The following is a 26695-nucleotide window of genomic DNA, read 5'->3' on the forward strand; positions in this document are numbered from 1 at the left end:
TCTCTGCTCTGTAAGAATACTCCTAATTTAAAAAGTGTCCCTTAGTTCTGGACTCACCCACAGAAAAAACATCCTTTCCGTATCCACCTTGTCAAGGCTGTTCACAATTTATCTGCTTCAATCAAGTCATCCCTCACTCTACTGAACTCCAGTGGAAACAAGCCCCGGCTGTTCAACCTATCCTCATAAGACTACACATTCATTTCACTCAATACAATCTCTCCTGAACTACTTCCAATGCATTCACATCCTTCCTTAAATAAGGAGACCAAAACTACACACATTGAAATGTGATCTCACTAATGCCCTGAATAGCTGAGGCATACTACCTTTACTTGTATATTCAATCCCTCCCGTAATAAAGGTTAGCATTCCATTAGCCTTCTTAATCACTTGCTGCACCTGCAAAATAACATTTTGTGACTCATGTATTATAGAATACCTCTGAATTCTGCAGTTATTGTTTCAGCAATTCTTTTTTATTCTTGCCAGTGAACAATTTCACATTTTCCCACATTGTACTCCATCTACCACATTTCTGCCTTCTCACTCATCTATATCCATCTGCAACCTACTTATGTCTTCTTCACAACATACTTTCCCATCTATCCTTGTGTCAGTTCCAAATTTAACTTCCAAAGCTTCGCTCCCTTCATCAAAGTCATTGATATAAATCGCAAAAAGCTGAGGTCCCAAATGTCAGGTGGGAGAGATTCCTGGTTAACCATCTGCCAAAAGCAATGGCAAACCATTGCACTGCCTTGTCAAACATGAACCAACATGCTGGTCAGCTAGTGACGTTTATGTCCCACAAATGAATAAAAAAGAAAAAACAAAGCACATGGTTGCCAATGACCTTTCATCACATGGAACCACCACAGAGGTTGAGGGATAATTATTATTCAGGACAGTATTTCTCCCATGTCTTGGGAAAATAGTGCTTTTTCCTATTTTAACCTTTACTTGAACCTTCATTTAGTAGCTCATTTGATAATGCTATACTCATCCTTCTTGCTTTGAAAATTATTTTTCTCTTGGATTTGTCCTAATTCCCATTTTTAGTGTATCACTGAGCCAGGATTCAATGTTTCAAGTTGTGGTTTAATAGATATAATTTACAAATTACAATTCAAGTTTGGACATAACAGCTTTTTGCAATTTATGGTCTCGTACGCTCCGCCACTGCAGCCAGTGAGAACAGAGAATTTGGCCCTCAACCAAATCTCTGATAACTGCAGCAGAACTGGAGAATCCCAGCTGCAGATGAGGTTGGAGATTTCCAGTCACAGAATTGGAGGAGGTTACAGAGGTTCGGCAGGGAGAGGCTGTGCAGGTATTTTGAAGTAAGGCAGTTGAGGTTTAAAGTAATAGCATTTAAATTTAGGCTGACAGCAAAGCAAATCTATTGCTCTATAAGGTGAGTTGTTTACATTCCTAACAGCAGGCAGCATGTCCAAATGTTCCCACTGCCAGCTTTATGTAGAAATGTAACCAACCCAACTAGCCTTGTTCAGGGGCAGTGGAAATCCATTTTTTCATGTGCTCTGAAAGCTGCTATAATTAATGCATCTTTGCCTAACACCTAATGAACAGCCAGTTTGAAAAGTAGATGAGTGATGGTAGGACCCACATCCCAAAACCTGCTGTTAGACTCAATGGAGATGCTGTAGGAAATGTCAATTTATGAAAAACGTAGATCCTTAAGACCATTTCCTCTGCTCACTGTTAACTCTTCTCCAGATTCCATCTTTTACCTGCACTCTCAAGATAGGGAAACAATCATGGATAAATCTTTCAGGGTAAAGTATTTTGAAATTTTATTTGTTGCAAAGATCAGCAAAAATTCCATACAGCCAATTGAGCAATCAATTGCTAGCCGGCGACCCCTGCTGGAAAGCATATGTAGGTGACCATCAGCATGATTGAACATCTCGCCAATGCTAAGTGTCTGGGCACACACGAAGAACGGCCAATGTGGCAAGAGGTCCTTCAGCACTGCTGTTACCTGGGAGAGTTCTGAAAATTGGAGAGAGGAGGAATGGAAGCTAAAAGGAAGTTAATGCAAAATAACTTGGGGCTTCTGATGATGAAAAATAATTTTTTAAATATCCAACACAACATTAATTAGCAGTAATCTTGACACCTCAATTTTCTCAAACTATTTTAATTTCCAGTAGCTTGATTGTCAGCAATTAAATTAATGTGTGCTCCATTACATTTACTCTTAATGCTTTTGGTGAACTTCAGAATCCAACTACAAATTATAATTTAATACAAAATAAATACCACATTATGAATGTATAATTTAAGAAAATGACCTTGCATTTATATATTAGCAATATCCGCATCACATCCCGGTGTAAAAATGAAGGTTGTCATGGGATGGTCTCTGAACTGGAATTCCATGAAGTGCCCCACATATTGCAGAGGGCTAAAATATCCAGTGATTATACAGGAAGGAAACAATTTTAAATAAGGGGTCCTTGTGGATACAGCGCATTAACGTGTAGCTATGGATACATCCCAACCACTGACTTGTTCAGGCTTTTATCCTTAAAGACTGAATATTCTCAGAGTCTTGTGATTTCAATACCAATGAAATCCTTGTAAAGTGAAGGTCAGGCATTTCAACACAGGAGGAAAAAATAAAATTACAAAACCCAATAATTTATAATAAGGGTCTTTCTCTGTGTATTTATAGCATTCTTTTCCTTATTTTTGTTGCGAAGGAGAAGGGCATTTGATCCGTTTGTTAAATATCTGACAATTAATTGGCGGTGAATAGAAGGCTCATAATGCAACAGGACTACTGAGGGACAGATGCAGCCTTTAGCCTTTTTACAAGTACCAAGGAAATACAGGAGTGTTGGCTTCAAAACAAACCCACTGTCTTTGTAAACAAAGAGTAAAAATATTTTGAAGTGGAACTGTACTCATTTTTTGTCATTCTGTTGCAAGAAATATTTTCTTGGGTTGCCAGCACCATAGCAGCAGCAGGAACAATTCAGTTACAGTGGCAAAGTTGCGACAGTTTGTAGGAAAATCTGGATATTTACCAAAGCAAATGAGTGATGCTATTCTGATGGAAGGTCACAAACTGAATTATTTTCTCTACCCACAGATGCTGTTGTACCTGTTGACTATTTCCAGCATTTTCTGCTTTTATTACAAAAGGAGTCATTTTAAATATTTATTCTTTTCCTCAGTCCATATTTCCAGTCTATCTCCTACTGTCAGTCCTGGGCCACTCAGCAAGCTTGCCAGACATTGTTGTTCTGCTTTTGCCCTCTGAACCTCACTGTATGCAAGGGACATTTTCCACAGTACTTGTTTAAGCACCAGTGACATTCCGTGCTAATGAACAACACACCCTGACGCCTCTCGTTTGATCCTAGCTTTCAGTTTCTTTAATTCAGCGTTGCTTTCATCAATTATGAGTCCATATTCTGCTAAGTTCCATGCTTCTTCATAAAGTTGCTGTTCAAAGTAACGGAGGCCAATTCGCTGAAAGTGTTGAGACAAACTGAGCCGCCCTGGTCTACTGGAGATGTTGTTTAGTGCTACAGACTGGTCTAATTGTAGGGCTTTTACATAATTGTTACAAGCCTCTTCATCTTTCAGGATAAGGAATAGGATATGCCCTGCAGAGCAGTAATCTTCTACTAACTCTGGGGAGTTGCTGGAGGTGTTCCTTTTGATGATTTCATGCAGGTCCTTCAGTGCCCTCTCATACTGCTTTAATCTGGTCAAACAGATCACACGTGAGCGGACATACTTAGCTTTATTTTTACTTGCAAGGACAGCCAATGTGTAGTATCTCAGAGCTTTCTCCAGCTGATTTCCTTTAGTCAAAATACTAGCTTCCTGTGAGGCTACCTATAAAAGAAAATGGCAGAAGAGGTACCATTAAAATCCCTTGAATTATAAATAAGATAAATTATTGACAAGTGAGAGGACCTTCATTACATAGATCTATAGTGAATCAGCTCCAACAAATGGATAAAAACTTCAAGTTAGAAGTTTTGTCCACCATGACATGGTTTAGGCACTCAAAACGGGAACTGTGAGTTCCTTAGCTGCTCACAGGCCTCAAGGATGCCAGTGTGATAAATGAAAATATCACTGCTGTCGGAATGCTCTTTAAATATTAAAGATATTTGATATTAAAGCAGCTTATGAATAAAATGACAGACTAGCATTCATAAAGTGTTTTCTATAGAAGGCTTAATGCACAATCCTTTTCTATTTCCCAAGGAAACATTTACCACTGAATTGGCAACTAGCTGCCTTTCCATTGGAACTCTACTGTTGCAATCCTATTACCTTTTACGCCAGAGTGGGAGATTATGACATGGATGTTTCCAAAGACAGTTTTCCTTCATCATGGTGCAGTCTGACTATAAAAGCCTCATCCATTGTTAATTTCAGTTAGAAATTAAGTTGGAGACTAGGATTCTAACTCTCTTCCATTAGAATCCCATCTCTATCGGAGTGAAAACCTGGCGTTCTCTGGTAAGCTTTTAAACAATCTCTACTCCTAAAACTACAAGGACATCAGAATAACTAGTTGCTGCTCTACCCCTAAAGCCAATAGGTTATCTGAATGGAAGTCAATAAACAGTAAGTGAGTACAAAACCTTCAGCGCTGCCACTATTCTCCTGTAACAGCCTAAGACTCCTTCTAAGGCTTATCCTTCAAGCTACATTTGGACTGGGGAGACAGGTAACATGGAAGGGGTGTGTAGGTGAGGGCATAGCAGACAAAACCAGACCTGACTCACCTGTCAACTTTGACAATGGGTCATCTGGACTTAAAACGTCAGCTCTTTTCTCTCTTTACAGATGCTGCCAGACCTCTGAGATTTTCCAGCATTTTCTCTTTTGGTTTCAGATTCCAGCATCTGCAGTAATTTGCTTTTATTGCCTGTCAACTGTCTGCCTAGGCTAACAATAGAAAAATCATTGCCCATGCAACATGTCAAAGTGTGGTAATCACCAAATTCTGATGATATGCTAGTTATATATGGTCAACAATCTTGTAAACTTTTAAAAATCACAGCACTTAGCTGGTGTTCAATTCCAATATTTACAAACTTTACAATTGTCTACAGTTCATTACCACATTAGGAATTGCACACAACAGCAGTAAGTACTGTTTAGGGAGCAATTAATCCAATACACTTGCATCTTCCTGCCAAAGATCCCATCTTGTTTAAGAATGAAAGAGGATAAACATTAAATTTCTCCAAACAAGGAGAAACTTTCATAACCCTTCCATTACAGTTTGTTTCCTTTGTTGCTCTGGGTAACAATCTGTCTTTTGTGTCTGTCAACAAAATGTAAATAATTGGCGCCTCTGTATTCTTTTAAACAAGAATAGCAGGAGTAAAAATGCTAGACCAAACAATAGTAAGTGTAATGCGAAGTTAGAATGATAACAAAATAATGCATTGAAAATACCAAAGTAACATCCCCAACTCAAAAGCTACCCAAATAGTCTCACTCCCGTGCACATTCCCAATACCCTGAGCTGCTGCTGGAGGATCATCAACTTGGTGAAAGACATTTAATCTTCCAGTGCAAAGAGTTATTTTTGACCAAATGCTGCAGACTGGCACATTTAAAAGTCCAGAACTACATGCTGAGGGATGCACTGAAGCTTGGGCAGCCACCACTGAGGCAAGATGGGGAAAGGTCACTGGCAGCCATTGCTCACCGTGGGGCTGCAAATTGTATAGACCCCCTCAGGCTGTATGACTCACATTGAATGTATGCAGTCAATACTACATGTCTCACATTGACACAATTCAGAGAGCAGCATAATCCATGTAATGATAATTTTGAATTATTTTGTAATGTTTCTTTAATTGTATTGCAGCATCTCACAGTGCAATATGATCTATGTAGAAAACCTGAATATTATTGCACAGTGATGGCCATTTTGTAATGTTTGTAATGTTCTATTGTAATATTTTATGAATAAAGTATATTTTGTTGCAAGAAAAAAGTATACAACAAAAAAAATCTCTGGCATGTCTTTCAACGGTAAGTATGAAATTAAGGAAAAGTCAATGAAATGGAGTCTGTGAATAGACTTACACACTACACCAAATAAATTGAACAAATTTGTTCTTACAAATGTTCTGAAGCGTATTTACTGCCCGATGTAATTCCGACAGCAGATTAAAACTGCCACGGCCTGATCTTCAAATACTGTTGAAGGGCAATTTAATTAAATGCTTCTGCAGTCACCCAAATCATTCATATAATTGCTGTTAAAAACATAATGTGATGTCTCAAATAGGGGTAAAGTATGGAAAAGAACAAATCTGCTAAATGTGTAATATCAAGTTCGCTCCTTCAGCTTCCCCAAATGGGACTAGATTAATCCTGTTCTTATTTTGAGGCAAGTGGATAATCAAAATAAACTACATGTGACTCTTTTAAAATGGACATTGATTCTGGGGAGTGGGGGGGGGGCACAACAAACTGGGGGGAAAAAGAATCACCATTGCTTGTATTCAACCTATTCATTGCTCTGATAATGGCAAATTACTATGGATGCTGCAATTTAAAACAAAAACAGAAAATGCTGGAAAATCTCAGTATCTGTGGGGATAGAATAGAGCTAACCTTTCAAAACATCAGACAGAAGCTGGAGAGAATTCAGGGCTTTGTTTAATATTACAGTTAGTTAAAATTTTCCCCAAGACAAATATCTGGTCCATTTTTATGGCTTGGCCCTCAGGAAACAAAGCTTCAACTGAAATCTTGGCTAATATAGCAAGATGAATTGTTGGTTGAAAGAAGCAGCCTAGATGGCAACTCCAATGCACAGCCATCCAGAGTTCAAACACAAGATATTTCTAAGCAACAACAATACGCTTTTAAATAAATATGGGCCTTTTCTTAGCTCCCCTCATTCTTCACAATTAATCATTTAAGACCTCCACTAATCAGATATGAAACCTATTGGCTTGAACATGACTGATGCAATTCTTGAGTGTGGATATACCTTACTTCTGAAAAATTTACCCTTGAAACTATTGCTTCTTTGACAAAGCACAATGTCATTGATAGCATCATTGAGACAACTCCTTGCAAGCTACCATTCCAACTCAGCTCAGTTAACTCCAGCCAACCGTGAAAAAGATGGAGTGGCTGAATTGTTGTGATTTGATAATGGAATACAGCTCCTCTAGAGTTACCACAATTATGGAAATCAAATCTGTGTCTTTTCTGTTTTTCTATTAATGTGCTCAGCCACTGTGCCAAATAATACACTTTTCATTATTTCTGTTTATTACAAGCTGTTGACAGAAAGCACTGGTATGAAAGTGAATATAAAAGCATATTAGTCAAAGGCTATCATCTCATTTTGAGACTTTATGAGTAAGCAGAGAGGCACTTAGTTGATTATGTGTTCTTGTTCAATGTCATGATAGGACAGTGTACATAACAACATGAGTATTCTGATGACAGAGCCAGGCAAGAGTTTTTTGCAGATAACTTAAGGATTCAACTTTATATAAAGCTATTCTTTAGCCAACTCAACACAAGGTCTGATCTTGGTGATAAGGAAGAACATATTTACGGAAAGTAAAATTGCAAGAAAACATTTATGATTGGCAAAGTGGCATCATTTCTATCATGATTTCTCATTTTTGGAATTCATTACAGCATTCACATTTAATAAATGGGAAATCAAAATTGAAGACAATGGTATATGTTTTGCAATGGTAATTAAATGTAATGGGGAAGCTAATATGATTACCCAATCATTGAATGCAATAAGATTTTTTGGCCATATTTATTAGTCTCAATTTTCCTTTTGCCTGCAATATGTACAGAAAGTAGCAGGAAAGCCCCCTACTTGTTAAGAAATTAACAACATAGACCTGGTTAAAAAGATCCAAGTTAAGGAACAGGCCAATCACTAGTTCAGTAATTTCACTGCATTAGTACATATGTGAAAGGACCATCACAAACATGCTCACCAATATTAGCTCTCCCATACAAGTAGCACACTGGTCAGCTATAACTTCAATGAACTGGATATATCTGGTATCCTATCGATCAGGTGATGGGGTTAAAGATCACTGAGCTGAAGATTAGCAAAACAATCTTCAACATTTTAGCCCAATCTGTCGATATATTTTATCTGTGCATTCTATGAACTATTGTTACCTAGTTAGGAAGCAGGAACTACTTGGGATTAGATTGGGTACAACAACTTTTGGGTCCAAAGTCCTGCAGATTGATAACTGCTGCTAATGATGCTGCCATATCAATTTGTGATGTGCAACAGGTTAAAACAGGAAGAAGCACCAAGAGTCAAAACACAGTCTAGCTATAGAAACTAAAGTTTTTTTTCCTAATTGGAAACTGTAACACCAGCCTTAATACTGTCAAGGAACACCGATGTTTGGGTGTGATATGTTAATAATGTGGATAAACAAACTTTGTGTGTGAACATGGTACTATTGGTAGTGTTTTTGCTGCTCAAGTCAGAAGGCTCAGGATTCAAGTTCCACTCCAGGGCCCCAGCACTCGGGGCAGGATATTAAATAGAAATGTATAGGTAGTAAAAATAGCGCTGTCCACTGGCATGCCAGTCCCCCAACTCCATCCCATTATTTTCTTGTAGGTAGATTGGTGGTACGGACAGGGTGGCGGGAGGACTACCCGGACAAACTGAAGGAGACCAAATGGGAATTTCCAGTTGGCCTCTAGCTCCCCGGACAATTTAACTGCCCAGAGGTCACCTTCAACAACGTGGCAGATTGTGAGAGGAGGGGATGATGGTTTGAAGCGGAGAGAGCAGTGTTTTAGGCAATCTTTGATGTCCTTCCTGCTTGAAAGAGTTTCGCAGCAGTCTCCCAACACCCATCCCCCACCAAGGAGGCTCAGTTGTAAAGGGCATTTGTTCATTTCAAATCTGAAAAGGTTGTCTACTTGGAGTCAGAGGTTTACAGCATGGAAACAGGCCCTTCGGCCCAATTTGTCCATGCCGCCCCTTTTTTTAAAAAAACACCTAAGCTAATCCCAATTGCCCGCATTTGGCTCATATCTCTCAATATCCATAGTACCCATATAATTATCTAAATGCGTCTTAGAAGTCAAAACTGTACCCGCTTCTACTACTACCTCTGTGTGTGAAAAAATTGTCCCTTTGGACACTTATGTATCTCTCCCCTCTCATCTTAAACCTATGCCCTCTAGTTTTAGGCTCCCCTACCTTTGAGAAAACATATTGACTATCTAGCTGATCTGTACCCCTCATTATTTTATAGACATCTATAAGATCACCCCTTAGCCTCCTACGCTCCAGAGAAAAAGGTCCCAGCCTATCCTTATAACTCAATCCATCAAGTCCTGGTAGCATCCTAGCAAATCTTTTCTGCACTCTTTCTAATTTAATAATATCCTTTCTATAATAGGGTGACCAGAATTGCACATAGTATTCCAAGTGTGGCCTTAACAATGTCTTGTAGAACTTCAATAAGACATTCCAACTCTTGTATTCAAAGTTTTGACCAACGAAACCAAGCATGCCGAATGCCTTCTTCACCACTCTGTCCAGCTGTGACTCGACTTTCAAGGAGCTATGACCATGTACCCCTACATCTATTTGTTCTGTAACTCTTCCCAACGCCCTACCATTAACTGAGTAAGTTCTGCCCTGGTTCAGCCTACCAAAATGCATCACCTCGCATTTGCCTATATTAAACTCCATCTGCCATTCGTCAGCCCCTGGCCCAATTGATCAAGATCCCATTGCAATTGGAAATAACTTTCTTCACTGTACACTATGCCACCAATCTCAGTGTCATTTGCAAATTTACTAACCAAGCCTCCTATATTCTCATCCAAATCATTAATATAAATGATAAATAACAATGGACCCAGCACTGATCCCCGAGGCACATTGCTGGTCACAGGCCCCCAGTTTGAAAAACAATTCCCTACAACCATCCTCTGGCTTCTGTCAAAAAGCCAATTTTGTATCCATTTAGATAACTCACTCTGAATCCCGTGAGATTTAATCTTACGCAACAACCTACCATGCAGTAGCTTGTCACGGGCCTTGCTAAAGTCCTTGTAGACAACATCAACTGCACTGCCCTCATCTACCTTCTTGGTTACCCCTTCAAAAAACTCAATCAAATTTGTGAGACATGATTTTCCACTCAAAGCCATGCTGACTGTCCCTAATCAATCCTTGTGTCTCTAAATGCCTGTAGATCCTGTCTCTCAAAATACCTTCCAACAATTTACCCACCACAGATGTGAGGCTCACTGGCCTGTAGTTCCCAGGCTTTTCCCTGCAGCCCTTTTTAAACAAAAGCACAACATTTGCCACTCTCCAATCTTCAGGCACCTCACCCATGACTATTGATGATTCAAATATTTCAGCTAGGGGACCTGCAATTTCTTCCCTAGCCTCCCACAATACATTTTGGAGTGCTCTCTCTCACATTTCCTGCCATGGCATCCTACTGCTCCTTTCAAGTTAGAGGGAGCCCTGTCACCCTTAACTGAATGGCAAACACATCTTCTAGCCCAAAATTGGCCAATTTGGGGGAAAACACAATCATGGTGAGTGATTTTCCCACAATGATGGGTTCAGGAGCTCATAGAAAAATCCTACCCATAATCTTCATACATATATCAATACAGGACTGAGGAAGATCTACATTATTGGAGGTATCATTTTAATAATAAGGCTTTAAAGTAGAAACAGAAAATCCCATAACTTCTTTCAATAGTAATGGTAAGGGAATTGTGGCCAAACCGTGGCTTACAAGGGAAATTAAAGATAGTATCAGACTCAAGGAAGAAGCATACAAATTGGCAAGAAAAAGCAACAGGCCTGAGGATTGGGAGCAGTTTAAAATTCAGCAAAGGAGGGCCAAGCAATTAAGAAGGGAAAAATAGAGTATGAAAGTAAGCTAGCAAGGAACATAAAAACTGACTGTAAAAGTTTCTATAGATATGTAAAGAGAAAAAGATTGACAAAAATGAATTTAGGCTCCTTACAGTCAGTAACTGGGAATAAGGAAATGGCTGAGGAATTAAAAATTTGTACTTTGCTTCTGTCTTCACAAAAGAAGACGTGAATAATGCGCCAGAAGAAGTGCTGAGAGAAACATGTTTTAATGAGAAGCTGAAGGAAATCAGCACTCATAGAGAAATGGTTTTGGGGAAATTGATGGGATTGAAGATGGATAAATCGCCAGGTCCTGATAATCTTCATTCCAGAGTACTGAAGGAAATGGCCCTGGAAATAGTAGATCAACTTGACTCTGGAATAGATTGGAGGGTTGCGAATATAAGCCTGCCATTCAAAAAGGGAGGTAGAGAGAAAACAGGGAACTATAAACCAGTGAGCCTAACATGGGTACTGGGGAATTTGCGCAAATCTATTATCAAAGATTTCATAACTCAGCATTTGGAAGTGGTGGTATAACCACACAAAGTCAGCATGAATTTACAAAAGAGAAATCATGCTTGATGAACCTATTGGAATTTTTTGAGGATGTAACTAGTAGAGTTGACTGAAAAGAACCAGTGAATGTGATTTATTTAGACTTTCAGAGGCTTTTGACAAGGTCTTACATAACAGACTACTATGTGAAGTTAAAACACATGGGATTGCAGGTAATGTCTTGAGATTTTCAGATAGAAAGCAAAGAGTTGCCATAAATTCTGATTGGCAGTTCCACAAGGGTGTGTGTTAGGACTCCAATTGTTCAGATTATATATTAATGGTTTGGAAGAGGAAACTGAATGTATTATCTCCAAATTTAGAGGTCTTGCAAAATTGGGTGGGAGGACGAGCTCTGAGGAGCATGCAGAGATGCTTCAGTGTGATTTGGACAGGCTGAATGTGAGGGCATCTGCATGGCAGATGCAGTATAAAATGGATAAATGTAAGGCTATCCACTTTAGTAGCAATAATAGGAAGACAGATTATTACCCGAATGGGTTTGAATTGAGAGAGATGGATACTCAATGAGATCTTGGAGTCCTCGTGAATCAGTCGCTGAAACTAAGCACAGAACTATAGCAGGCCATAAAGAAGGCAAATGGTACGTTGGCCTTCATAGTGAGAGGATATGCGTACAGGGATGTTTTGCTGCAATTGAAAAGGGTGTTGGTGAGGTCACATCTGGAGTATTGTGTGCAGTTTTGGTGTCCTTATCTGAGGAAGAATGTCCTTGCTATAGAGGGAGTACAGCAAAGGTTTACCAGGATGATTCCTGGGATAGCAGGTCTGTCATATGAGGAGAGAATAAGTCAGTTAAGATTATATTAACTGGCGTTTAGAAGAGTGAGACGGGATCTCATAGAAACTTATAAAACTCTGACAGAGTTAGACAATCTAGATTCAGAAAGAATGTTCCCCAATGGTGGGGGAGTTCAGAACTAGGGGTCATAGTTTGAGGATTAGGGGTGAACCTTTTAGAATTCAGGTGAGGGGAAATTTCTTCACTCAGAGGGTGTTGAATGTGTGGAATTCACTACTACAAATGTAGTTGAGGCCAAAATGTTGTCTGATTTTAACAATAAATTAGATTTGGCTCTTGAGGCCAGGAAGGCTGAGGGGGTAGGAATCAGGATATTGAATTCAGTGATCAGCCATGATCAAGATGAATGGTGGAGCAGGCTGAAAAGGGCCAACTGGCCTACTCCTGCTTCTAGTTTCTGTACAAAGAATAGTACGTATTCTGGTGTTTCAGTCAACATCCATCAACTTCTACTAAAACAGACTTAATTTTTCATTCATCTCAATACTATGTGAAAATTGGTGCGCCTCTATAACCAGGGGAGTTACAAATCTATTTTGTTGGCTCTAAGAATATAAAAAAATAGAATTAGGTCCCTCAAGCCTGCGCTGCCATTCGTGCCTGGCCTTATATATTAACCCCACTTTCCCAAGTACCTAAAAAGTCTATTGACTTAAATCTTGAATACACGCAACGACTGAATATCCACAACTCCAGCAATTCCCAAAAAAAATCACAAAGATCAGTCAAGTAAGTACTTTTCATCTCAGTCCATAATCAACTCACCCCTTTTTCTGAAACCCTAATTCTAGACATTTTAGCTGGAGCAAAATAGCCTCTCTGCATTAATCCTCTCAGAAGTTTATATATTTCACTGAAATTACTTCTCACTTTTCTTCATTCCAACCCTTTCTATTCAAACTCCTGACAAGACTCTCTTCTCACATTCATAACTCCTCTAGAGCAAATATATTGTTCCTTAAAACAGTGCATAGGTCTCATCAAAGCCACACAAAATAGCAAGAGGTCCTTGCTTTTATGTTGTAATTCCTTTCTTTGAAAAGATATATTTGGTCATTGGGATCTGAGGCAAGACCAGCATTTAAGGTTACCCCCAAAAGCCCTGAGAAGACCGTGGTGAGTTGCTTCTTGGACCATTAAATATTACCTGAGCCACATGGTGACGTGATTTGTTATCCAGGAACTGTAATACAAACTCCAAGTCTTTGTTGTCCTTTTCAGCAAGAATGCTCAGATTCTGCACAGCAAGTTGGGTGTTCTTCCTCTTCATTTGAATGAGTCCATACCTGGCTGCAGCAGCAACATTGTTAGGAACTTTTCCAAAAATGTCCTGCAGATGTTTCAAGGCATCATCATACATTTCTGCAGAAAGGACACATTTCATGAGATATTGTTTCCAAAATCTGGGATAATGGCTTACAAGTTAGAGCATTTAAAAAATGCACCATTCCAGTCAAGTTTAGTTGCTGCAAAACAGCTTGTTTGAAAACCCAATTTTAGAAATATCATTGTAACTCAGGAACATCTACAGGACATTAAAGTGCAAATAATTAACAAACAAAACAAGAGCAGAAGGAGGTCATTCGGCCCCTCGAGCCTGCTCTGCCTTTTGCGAATATCATGGCTGATTTGTTTGCTTTGCCAAATCCACATTCCCATTACTCTAATAACCTTAGATACTTTTTAGGCAAAGGAATCAATCTATGCTCAGAGACCTCCCATCCTCTGCCTTCTGAAGTAGTGTTCCAAACTTAGACAACCCACAAAAAACATTTTCCCTCATCTCTGACCTAAAAGGACAACCCCCAATTTTAAAATGGTGCTTCCTCATCTTGGGTTCACCACAAAAGGAAACATCCTTTCCACGTCCAGACAATTCATGATCTTATCTACTTCAATCGTGCCATGTCTCACTCTTCTAAATTCCAGTGGAAACAAACCCAGCCTGTCCGACCTTTCCTCAGAAGACAACTCACTCCTTTCAGGTATCAATCTACTAAACCTTCTCTGAAGTGCCTCCTTTGCATTTGTATTCTTTGTTAAATAAGGAACCCAGAACTACATACAATATTTGAGATGCAGTCTCACCAATGCCCTGCATAACTGAAGCTTTTATGTCCAATTCCTCTCATAAGAAAGGATAGCATTCCATTAGCCTTCTTAAATTACTTGTGCCTGCATTCTAACATTTTGATTCTTGCACTAGAACACCTAGATCTCTCTGCACCACAGAATTCTGAAATCGTTCTCCATTTAAGCGACACCCTATTTTTAATTCTTTCTGCCTATATGAACAACTTCACGCTTTCCCACATTACACTTCATCTGCCAGATTTTTGGCCAGTCACTCAACCTATCTATATCTATCTGTAACTTCTATGTTCACATCATACTTTCCTATCTACCCTTGCGTTAGCTGCAAACTTAGCTAACATGCCTTTGCTCCCCTCATCTAAGTCATTAATGTAAATTATAAAACCTTGAGGCCCTAACACAGACCCCTATGGGACTCTACTCATTATATACTGCCAATCAGAAAAAGACCCATTTATGTGTACTCTTTATTTTTTGCCAGCCAATCTTTTTTCCACACTAATATGTACCTCCCACACCATGAGCTTTTATTTTCTGCAATAACCTTTGATGCGCACCTTACCAAATATTTACTGGTAATCCAAGTATAGCACATTAGTCATTCCCAACTGGTGTACTACGGCACAGAAATAAGATTTAAAATGTTAAAAAATTACTGCAAATAAACTAAATTTAACATAATCAGGCCTCCCCTGAATGTGTCGCCTGAGAAAGGGGCATACATGCACGGTTTCGTTTTTTTTACATTCATAATTTGAACCGTGGAGCTGGGAACAGACCACACACACTTGCAGTTAGGATTTTTTTATATTGATTTGGCGCATGATGAATGTAAAAAATCTGAATTGCATGAGTGCGGCCTTTTCATGCCTGATGCAAGCATTTCCTCAAGACATGGCAATGCCGATCATAAATCTGAAGGTGAAGGCACCTGCACATAAGATGAAAAAGGGCACAAAATCCCTATGAGAAGCAAGGGAGAGGTTGAAAAAAAAACGAAAGAGAGGGAGAAGTAAAAAAACGTTTCCAGGAAGGGATGACAGTGGTAAGAAACAGATGGGCTTGGGAGAAGCCCTAGTAATTAAAGATACTCCAAAAGGAGCCCCGAAAAGCTGAGAAGGCAACTGATGGTTGGTATCAGCATGCTGCATCAGTCTGGCAAAGCAGTTTTCGGCTTGGCACTGACCAAGAGCTGGGATTGTGCTCCAGGGTTTATATTGTGTAGTGTCACGTGTTCAACCACAGTTTGCCATGGAGAAATTAAGAATCCAACTCTGATTCTGTCACAATTCTGATGTGACAGAAAGAACAGAACCTCAGGAGAAAAAAGTAACATTCATACAGGCAGTACAGAGACAGCTACTTGGCCTTTGGATTTTTGTTGACTGGTTATGCCTCTTGTCCTGTCCCAGGATGCCCAAGTTGCAGGGCAAAGTTCTCAAATCCTGAAATGTTACCAAGCAAGTTGAAGTGATATTTCAATACAAAATATCATTCACTGTCCAATAAGGAGTATTTCAAGCATTTAAGAACACAAAATGTAAGCAAAATCAACATTTGATAGCTGTGGGGGTTTCAGATAATGCACAGAACGTGAGTAAGCTAGTGGCCGAGCTCATAGCTAAATCAAGAAACCATATACTACTGCTGAAATTTTAATTCTGCTGCCTGCAGAAGTATTGTGAATAATGTTGGGAGCTGATACTGCCAAAGAAATCGACAAAGTTCTTCTTTCTGATAGTATAATCAGTGGTGTATCAACAAATGTCAGCTGGCATTGAACAAGTGCTTCAATAGAAATTAGAAATGACATGCAACTGGTGATAAGGCTGTCACTGTAAACACCTGCTGCATGATAGATGTCAAGGTCACTGGCGTATAGTTTCCTATTTTCTGCCTCCCTTCCTTCTTGAATAGAGGAGTTACATTTGCTACTTTCCATTCTGAAGGAACCTTTCTAAAATCCAGCAAACTTTGGAAAATTAACAGCAACGCATCTACTTCATTAGCCACCTCTGTTAAGACCCAGCATGAAGTCCATCAGGGCTTGAATACTTGTCAGGCTACAGCTCCATCTATTTGTTCAGTAAGGCTTCCCTAATGATTGTAAATTCACCAAGTTCCTTTGTCTATTTCACTTCCTGATTTACAGCTATTATTGGAATATTTTTGTAGTGAAGACAGAGCAAAATATTTGTTTGCTCCTTATCATCTATTGTTAATTTCCCACTGCCATTCTCTAGAGAACTAACAATTACTTTACTTACTCTTTTCCTTTGTAAGTACCTGTAGTAATTTGTGCTATTCATGTTTACTTTTCTGGTTAACTTCCTCGCATACTTTATTTCTTCTGATTAATCTTTTAGTCATTCTCTGCACTCTTTACAATCTGACCAATCATCTGATCTGTCACTCATCTTTGTACAGTCATATGCTTTTTCTGCATGTTTGATGCTTTTCTAAATATCTTTAGCTAGCCATGGATGCTGAGTCCTCTCCTTAGAAATTTTCCTGATAGCAGGAATATATTTATTTGAAATATTCTGAAATAGCCCCTTAAATATCTGCCACTGCTTCTCTTTTGATTTAAATCGCTAGCTTAGTATCCCAGTTCACTTCGGCTAGCTCAGCTATATGCCCACAAGGTTGCCCTTATTTACGTTTAAAATATTAGTCTTAACCCCACTATTCTCCTTTTCAAACTGGATGTAAAATCATATTGCTGATATCTAGGGATGCCTTCACTCCAAGGTCATTAATTATCCTATCCCAAGTCTAATATAACCTGTCCTCTGGTTGGATCGAGAGCATGCTGCCCTAAGAAACTACCTTGAAAATATTCTATGAACTCTACATCCAGGCTTCTGCTGCCAGTCTGATTTTTCTAGTTTACATGTAGATTAAATCATCTTTGTTGTCCCTTCATCACAAGCACCCAATATTTTTTCTTGTATTAGTATTCCAATACAAGAAATAGTATCTATAAGTATATTGTATTAGTTTGGCTTAATTGCAGGATCTCCTCAATGTAGGAAGCACTGTACTCAAGATAAAAACATTTTGTTCAAGAATATTGAGGAAAAGCATTCGTCTTCTAACTATTCGGTTCCCTGTCTTGTCATTCTCTTTATATAAATCAAACCCTCTTATCTGTTCTTTATACAGTCACACTGAATAATCAATAATTCTTTGAGGCATAAAACTATAGAACATAGAACATTACAGCAAAGGACAAGCCCTTCGGTCCTCAGTGTTGTGCCAGCTATGTCCAATCTAAGATCAAGCTATCTCACTCCCCTGTCATGATGGTGCGTTCCATGTGCCTATCCAATAACCACTTGGAAGTTCCTAAAGTGTCCAACTCCTCTATCACAGCAGGCAGTCCATTCCACACTCCAACCACTCTCTGTGTAAAGAATTTACTTCAGATATCCCTTCCATATCTCCCACCATGAATCTTATAGTTATGCCTCCTAGTAACAGCTACATCCGCCCGAGGAAATAGTCTTTGAACATCCACTCTATTTATGCCCCTCATCATCTTATAAACTTCTATTAAGTCACCTCTCATCCTCTTCTGCTCTAAAGAGAAAAGCCCCAGGTCCCTCAGCCTTTCCTCATAAGACCTCCAAACCAGGCAATATCCTGTTAAATCTCCTCTGCACTCTCTCCAATGTTGGCACATTCTTCTTATAGTGAGGTGACCAGAACTCTACAATATACACAATATTCTAAATGTGGTCTCACCATTGTAAGCTTTTGAATTTTACCTTTTGCAATCAATATATCAGCATACAAGATGGTACAGGTTGAATCTCTCTCATTTATCAGGAGTAGAGAATGACCAATTGCAGGAAGGTTAGCAAGTTCTTCACTAAAGACCTTTTCCTTTGCTTCGACCATTGTAGTAAGAGTGCTAATACAGTGATCTTGCAGCCAACGGCTGATTAGACTTTGAGCTTCATGTTTCAGAGATGTGATTTCTTGGATTGCCAACTTTTGGTCCATCTGTAGGGCTAATGCAATGTCTTGAATGGCTTCCTGTTAGGAAAGAAATGGAAACAGAATGATAGATCCATCAGATCCAAAAGCTTTGGAAATAAGTCCACTGAGCTGCTCTAACCTGCTTCGCCATTTAACTAGATCATGGCTGATCTTCTACATCAATGCCAACTTCCTGCACTATCCCCTTATCATGATGCCATTGAAATCTAGACATCTGTGGACCTTTGCTTTGAGCATACACAATGACTGAGCCTTCACAGCCCTCTGGGGTACAGAATTCCAAAGAAGCACCACATTCTGAATGAAGAAATTCCTGCTGATCTCGGTCTTATTCTGATACTGTCTCTCCTGGTTTGAGATCCCTACAATCAGAGGAAATACCCTTCCTGCATCCAGCCTATTGAGCCCTGTAAGAATTGTGTATACTTCAATGAGATCACCACTCATTCTCCTACACTCTAGAGAATACACAGAAACTACAAACAGGAGTAGGCCATTTGGCCCTTCAAGTCTGCTCTACCATTCAATATGATTATGGTTGATCGTTGATCTCAATTCCATATTCCCACTTTCTCTCTCCCCCTTGATGCTATAAAAAAAATCACTCTTTTACAAATACATTCAATGACTTGGTCTGCACAGCCTTCTGTGATACAGAATTCCAAGGTTCACTCAGTTTCGACTGAAGAAACGCCAAACCCTCCTATCCCCTGACACTGTTGTTCCACAACAATGACAGCAAGGCATGTTAATTGAATTTCTTCTTGGAATATACAGTGAAGGTTTAAGAATTGGTTTTGTTAAGCCAGAAACTGAGAGAAAAATCAATTTTATCTGGAAACACTAAAAGAAACAGTAGGAATTGCTCTCTCTGAAGCAAAAAATAACTTCAGCAAGGTGCATTTACTGAACTTCAATTTAATTCCAAGATTTTAATGGAAATTAGTTAACTTCAAACAGCTGCAATATTTAACAATCTACACCTCAAGAATAGGAAAAGGACTTAAGCATATATTCTTTGTAAGAAGTCTCTCAATACAAGGTTAAGTCCAACAGGAGGCTCACCTGAGGAAGGAGCAGCACTCTGAAAGCTCATGATTCCAAATAAACCTGCTGGACTTTAACCTGGTGTCGTGAGGCTTCGTACTGTGCCCACCCCAGTCCAATGCCAGCATGTCCAAATCATATATTCTTTGAACATTGGTTTGGGCTTTTCTTCTTTCTAAGGGATGTGTACATGTGTACGCGCATGTCAATGAGATCACGTCTTTTATTACTTTTCCTTAGGCTTAGTAACTAACTAATAAACTTCTGTTTTCTTTGACTCAAGAAAACCTGGTTTGATACATTTGGATTGGAAAGGCATTTGAGGGCAAAATACATTTTAAAAAATTTTCGTTGCAACCAACCAAGGGACTGAATAAAGGAGAGCCAGCTCATTCTTCCTTACCAGATCATCACAGTAGTTATGTAGCACCTTTAATGCTGTCAAATATCCCAAGAGATTTCACAAGAACTTTTAAAGCAAAGTTTTACACTGATCCAACTGAGAAGATATTAGGGCAGATGACCAAAAGGTACACTAAAGAGGCAGGTTTTCAGAAACACCTTAAGAAGAGATAGAGATGTTTAGGGAGGGAATATCAGAACTTCGGGCACAGGCAGATAAAAGCACAGATGCCAACAGTGGAATGACTGATGTTGGGAATCTTCAAGATGTGTGTGTTGCAGGATTGCAGAGATCTTGGAAAATTATAAAGCTGAAAATTTTAAACTTCAGGTGGTGCCAGATTGGCAGCCAATGCAAGCTGATGAGTGGGTAAATGGGTGTTGGTATGGGTCACAGAATTTTTATGTACTCAAGCTTACGGGAGATGGAAGATAGGCCATGAGAGCGTTGGAATGGTCAAGTCTAGATTTAATAGCAGACGGTTGCAGTAATAACTGAGTTGGATAACAATGGGGAGGTAGAAGTAAGGAGCGTGGGCAGAGGCTCAACTACTATCTGGTTTTAAAAGTCTGAGAAATATATTGGAATAAAGGGGTTTCACCAATGCCTTTCAGTCACATAGCTGACCTTAGTAGATCATCTTGATCCCATGGCATTATCGTTAATGTACAAATATTAGCATACAAGTATCTAATATGTTCTTCAAAATTTATTTGCCATATTATGAATAATTATTATAAACAGGTTAATGATTTTGTGAAAACATCACAAAGGGACTTCATATGAACTGTCCCAAGAACTGACACACCAATATGGACGCCATGCAACCAAAACTAAGAAGTGTTTTCAGTACCAGAACCTCACTCAACAAGCATTTTATTCATTAACCTAACATTTCAATACTGCATGAAGAAACTGTGGGTGGCTTTCCACATTGTCTATATTTGGTAGTTAATGATGTCTAAGATTTTGTTTGCTGAACTGGCTTACAACAACAATTCAAATTATAGCATTTACACAATCAACTTCCATCAGGATTTACCTCGAAATAAACAGATCACAAAGACAAAAGCAGATGTTGGAAGACAAATAAGAACAGGAAATGCCAGCAATACTCATGAGGTCAGGAAGCATTTGCAAGGGGATAAACAGAGTTAATGGGGGAATTTAAAAAAATACACAGGTAGGTTTGGATTAGTGGAAGGTTTGAAAAAATCTGTTCACTGACCAAACACTGCCCCCAGCCGCTCATATCCAGCTTTAACCAGCAAGTATCTCCTGCCTGCATCTCTTTTTGATACCAACCAAATAAACTAACTCAAATTAACTTAGGGACAAATTAAAAGGGGCAGCTCCCCAAAAGGAGGGGGACAGCCCAAACAGAACACAAAGCCGAAAGGAAACTTAAAACATTAAATCAAAAAGTGATTAATCGGGGTCGATAATACACCACAGCCCCTGCAGTGCCCAGCGGGTGCGGAAGAAATCAACTGCGCCCACGGACCATTGCACGCTCCCTCTTCAGGGACATCCGGCCACAAAAGTAGCCGCGGTAGAGGGGCAGACAGTCAGGATGGACGACCACATTGATCGCCCGCTGCCTGGACCTATTGATGGCACGTCTCGCCAGACCCAGAAGCAGGTTCACGAGGAGATTGCCATCCCGACCCACCCCTCTCCACACCAGGTGCCCATAGATTAGGAGTGTGGGACTGAAGTGCAAACAAAACATCAGCAAAAAGTGTTTGAGAAAATCAAAAAGGGTGTGCAATCTATAACACAGAATATAGACATGGTCCAAGGACTCCGCAAGGCCACAGAAGGGGCAGTCTTGGGAGCCCATGAACCGGAAAAACCTACAGTTCTACAGCACTGTTGCATGCAGCACTTCCCAAAATTGAACCCTACGAGCAAGGCAGTAAATTGGTGGGGGAAGGGATTGTAACAAAGTCAAAATAAAGCAGTTATTTTTAACCAACAGGAAACAAATTGTGCAGAAAAGAAGACAGGTCTTCATGTCCTTCTCAATTATTCTTTACCAAATGAAAAGTAATAAGAATGTGGCTCAAAAGGTGGATTAAAGGAACCATCAAGGTGTTAGTGCTATTATTTTGTCTGAATAGTTAATCAATGCTTTTAGCAGCAGGGTCACTTTTGTCTCAGTTGTTGTCTGAGTTTTGAAACATTTGTCATGGCAACTATAGCTATTTGTATCTCAGAAAGGTTTGAAGCATTGAAGAATAATTAGTGGCTGAGGCAGAGATTAGTTGAGAATTGTCGTGTCCAAACGTAAATTTGAAGTTTGAGGAGAACCCTAATATGTTGTACAATGCAGCTATGTAAAGATGTGCAGACTTACAAAAATAAATTATACCTATTCTACCTATCCTGCAGTAGGACTGTAGGTCTGGAATGCGTTTGCTTCAATGCAAGTAGTATAACAGGTACAACAGATGAACTGAGAGCCTGAATTACTGAATGGAATTATGATGTAATTGCAATTATGGAGTCATGGTTAATGGAGGGATAGGACTGGCGGCTTAACATTCTGGGATATGTTTTAGATGGGACAGAAGGAGAAACAAAAGAGGTAGGGGAGCTGCATTGCCGTTTAGAGGGCAGATCACAACTGTGTTGAGCGATGTCACACTGGAGGAATCTTGTAGTGAGGCATGATGGGTGGAGCTCAGGAATAAGAAGGGTGAAATCACAATGTTGGGGGGAACTACAGGCTTCCCAGCAGCCCATGAGAGACAGGGGGGCAGTTGTGTAGTCAGATACTAAAAAGGTGTGAAAAAGCAGGGTAGTTGTGATAAGTGACTTTAACTTCCCCCATATTGAGTAGGAATCCCTTACAGCCATGGGCATGGATGGATAGCAATTTGTTAGATTTGCCCAGGAGGGCTTTCTGATATAGTATGTTGATAATTCAACCAGAGAAGGGACCATACTAGACTTGGTATTGGGAAATGGGCCAGGTCAGGTGATCAGTGTTTCAGTGGGGGAGCATTTTGAGTTTAGAGCCCATAATTCCATAAGATTTCGAGTAGCCATGGATAAGGATAACAATGGCCCTCGGGTGAGGATGTTTAATTGGGTGAGGGTCAATTACACCCAAATTAGATAGGAACTGGGGAATGTGGATTGAGAGCGGCTATTTGTGGGCAAATCCACATCTAGCACATGGAGGCTTTTAAAGGCCAATTGATTGAAGTGCAGGATAGGCAAATCCCCACAAAAATGAAAAGGTAGAAATGGCAGGATTCGGGAACAATGGATGACAAGGGAAATTGTAAGTTTAGTTAAAAGAAAAAAGGAAGCATACGACAGGTCCAGGTATTTAAAAACTGACGAAGCCGTTGAGGAGTATAGTGAAAGTAGGAAGGAACTTAAACGTGGAATTAGGAGGGCTAAAAGGGGCCATGAAAATGTCTTCAGTAAACATGGTCAAGGAGAATCCCAAGGCTTTTTATGCGTATACTCGGAGCAAGAGAAAGAGCAAGCCCACCCAAGGACAATGGAAGGAAGTCATGCTGGAACTACAGGAAGTGGGTGAAATCCTTAAGGAGTACTTTGTATCAGTATTCGCCACGGAGAAGGACATGGCAATGTTGAGGTCGATGATAGACATGTGAATACTCTTGAGAATGTCAATACATCGAAGGAGGAAATGTTGCATATCCTAAATGGCATTAAGATAGACAAATCCTTGGGACTGGATGGAGTCTATCCTTGGGGGTGTTGGCTATGAGGAAAGGTTGACTAAACTCAAATTGTTTTCACTGGAAAGATGGAGGAAGAGAGGAATCCTGATAGAGGTCTACAAAATTATGAGAGGCACAGATACGGTGGATAGTCAGAGGTTTTTCCAAGGGTGGAAGTGTCAATTACAAGGGGACACATGTTCGAGATAAGAGGAGGAAAATTTAAGGGGTGTGTGGTTTCACACAGAGGGTGCTGAATGCACTGCCAGACGATGTGGTGGACAGAGGCACATCAGCAATATTTAGGAGGCATCTGGAAAGAAACATGAATAGGGAGGAAAGAGAGGGATACGGACCGAAGAAGGGCAGTAGGTTTTGTTTTAGTTAGGGCATCATGATTGGCACAGGCTTGGAGGGCCGAAGGGCCTGTTCCTCTGTTGTACTTTGTTGTCTTTGTTCTTTGTACCTAATACCATGAGTGAAAAATCAACATTATGGATATCTGATTTTTGTTATACAGAATAATAACGTTTTAAGAACCTTGGAATGCTAGTTGAATGTGGGAGCCGGTTCAGGCATAGTGTCTTGCAAGTGTCATGCAAACTGTTGTGTTTTGTCAGCAGTCACATTATAAAGTATCATTCTCTTATGTGCATATACCATGTACGTAACAACTTATGCAGTTCTTGTTCTATAGACCATATGTACAATGGGTATCTTGCATATTTATACAAAGAATATAATGCTGTCATTGCCAAATAAACTCGTTTATATAAAAATGGGTGCACAATCTATGGTGTATTCTATTTGCACATAAATTTACACCATTATTGTTCTGCATCTCATTTGCAAATGCAAGTATGAAGAGTTTTGGTGTGCATCAGTTTCACATAGGTATAAGTATTTGCATTAAAATTGGATGCATAAAGTGTTTATGTACAAATACAGTCATTCACGTACATATCACAGGTATATGCAGTTCTATTTATAAACTGTTCGAGTACAAACGTAAGATGAGCTTAATTCTGAAATTCACCCTTGGCCAAAAGGGGTGTAAACTCAGCAGCAAGGGTTTAGGGAAAATAATAAAAAATGTTTGGAGACTTCAATTATGAAGAAAGGTTTAAGCAATAAAACCTATGCTCACTGAAGAAAATACAGAGGAAAAAATGTACAAGTTTCTAAAATAACAAAAAATAGAAATTAATGCAAGCAAGTAGGCTACTGAACACAAGCAATTTGAAACTGCATTGGAATAAAGTGCATAAGTTTAACATCGACAAGGCTGGGGCTGAACTAAATCTGCCATCTCTAAAATAATGCAGGCAGAAATATGGCACAAGTGATTGCTTGGAGCAGACGTGCCGGGTGGACTTATCCAGTCTCTCAAGATTTCAGTTTTAAATTGGCTGTAACCAAATATGGCAATTGACTTAAGAAACATGAATTGTTTAAATTGATTGGAATTGTTCTCACCCTTAGATTAATAGAGACAGTGCAGTCATCAATGTCAAGAGAGAAAGAAATTACCTTTGGTTTATTAAGAATCACGTACATGAAGGACCGCCCACATCGTGCTCGTACATGGGATGGGTTTGCTTTTAAAATGGTGCCAAAATCAAAGATGGCAGTTTTCTTCTGATTAAGATGTGCATAACATCGTGCTCTAGTGAGGAGCGAGGCTTCATCAGTGCCTCCTGGAATAATAATAAAACACAGATATTAAACCACTTCAAAGAGCCCGGCAGCTTGAATTATATATTGTAACTTCTAGATTTTTATTAATTCTCAGGATACAGGCATCACTAGCAAGGCCAGCATTTATTGTGGTGGAATTCAGTGCAGACAGAGACAGAATGACTACAACAATGATTTTAACTGCAATAGTGGCAATATTAGCTTTAAAAGCAATGGTGTAACTGAGAGTCAAGCATGCTGGGATTTTTGGTCAAGATATAATTTAAAACAGATGCAGGCTGCAGAGTTACAGTGAACCATGACCTGGTCTGGGAGCTGTGATCTGAAGCTTCCTGCGATGACCAAATATGGGAAGGTGTTTACTTTTGAATTAGACTCGATGGCACCAAGGTTTATGGGCTCTAATGAGCTACATGCTGTCTGAACCAAGTATAATTCTACTGGCTCTTTGAGTAATGTGATCAGTTTCCAGTTTCACCATTGCCTGGGTGTCAGTGGAACAATTTGTAGATTAAAGAGATGTGCAATCCTTTGTATCTAGTGAGAATGCTGGAACTCAACCATTGCAAATAGAAGTGCCTGAAGAATATCATCAGAGACCAAGAGGACAGATTCTACATCGGGAACGTACTGGCCACTTTGTTCTAAACCAGTGGTGTCTGCTTTCAGTTAATTGAACATCAATTCTAATTCTTTAAGAGTTAAAGTTCAGTAAGAGCGTTAAAGTTTTTCAACTTGTAAGTTTGAGTATGATACCTAAAGTGTTAAATAAAAGAAGATTGTTAAGAGAATCAAGAGTCGTATCACGTTAACTTGAAATGCTTGGAAAGAGTTTGAATTAGTAGCCAGGTAATAACAGGTTTCAAAAAAGCTGTTTAAAAGCCTTTGCAAATTCTAACCTGTGGCTATTATAACTGCGGCAATGGCATGTCAGTAGTAATGTAAAAGGCGTGAATATTTTTTAAAATGGAATTTGCTGGAAAAGGAATTTTAATGGGAACACTGGGTCAACACTTTGCTCTTCTTTGAACAGTGCCATGCAATCATTAAACATACATGTTAATGGCATTGGACTTTACATAATTATTCTTGATGTGAGTGTATTGGGCAAGATCAATTCAACTTGCCATTTGTCCTTATTGAGTCTGTGGCGAGCTTGTTTAAATGGCTTGATTAGATCATGGCTTCTCTCAAATCTTCCTTTCTGAAGTGGAAACAAAGTGAAGCTTTTGATCAATCCATCTAGTGTGCTGTGTTTGAATCTTAGGTTCTTCTTTTTCTTTGTTCTCAACCCTCTCTAATACACTGTTGATCAATGTATTAAACCATATTCTGTGGGATCAAATCAATGACCCTACACTTGCAATCGGAAAGACATATTGCAAGAATGCAAGGTTTATGTAATTTACAGGTTTTATCTCCTCTACCCTACG

General features: G+C 39.4%; 1 protein-coding gene across 1 annotated transcript in view; it reads right to left on the reverse strand.

The window, feature by feature from the left end:
* Nucleotides 1-462: 462 nt before the first annotated feature.
* Nucleotides 463-26695, reverse strand: part of LOC145360226 (tetratricopeptide repeat protein 34-like) — a 51683-nt gene continuing 25450 nt past the window's right edge. Inside the window, exons 4-7 of the mRNA XM_080215275.1 lie at nucleotides 25095-25261; nucleotides 18176-18446; nucleotides 13459-13673; nucleotides 463-3876 (exon numbers count right to left, since the gene is read on the reverse strand). Of these exons, the coding sequence (XP_080071401.1) occupies nucleotides 3355-3876; nucleotides 13459-13673; nucleotides 18176-18446; nucleotides 25095-25261 (1175 nt within the window). The 3' untranslated portion in view covers nucleotides 463-3354. The remainder of the gene's footprint in view (nucleotides 3877-13458; nucleotides 13674-18175; nucleotides 18447-25094; nucleotides 25262-26695) is intronic.

The sequence above is a fragment of the Carcharhinus amblyrhynchos genome, chromosome 30, assembly GCF_965287045.1.
Source record: "Carcharhinus amblyrhynchos chromosome 30, sCarAmb.v2.hapA, whole genome shotgun sequence".
NCBI lineage: Eukaryota > Metazoa > Chordata > Chondrichthyes > Carcharhiniformes > Carcharhinidae > Carcharhinus > Carcharhinus amblyrhynchos.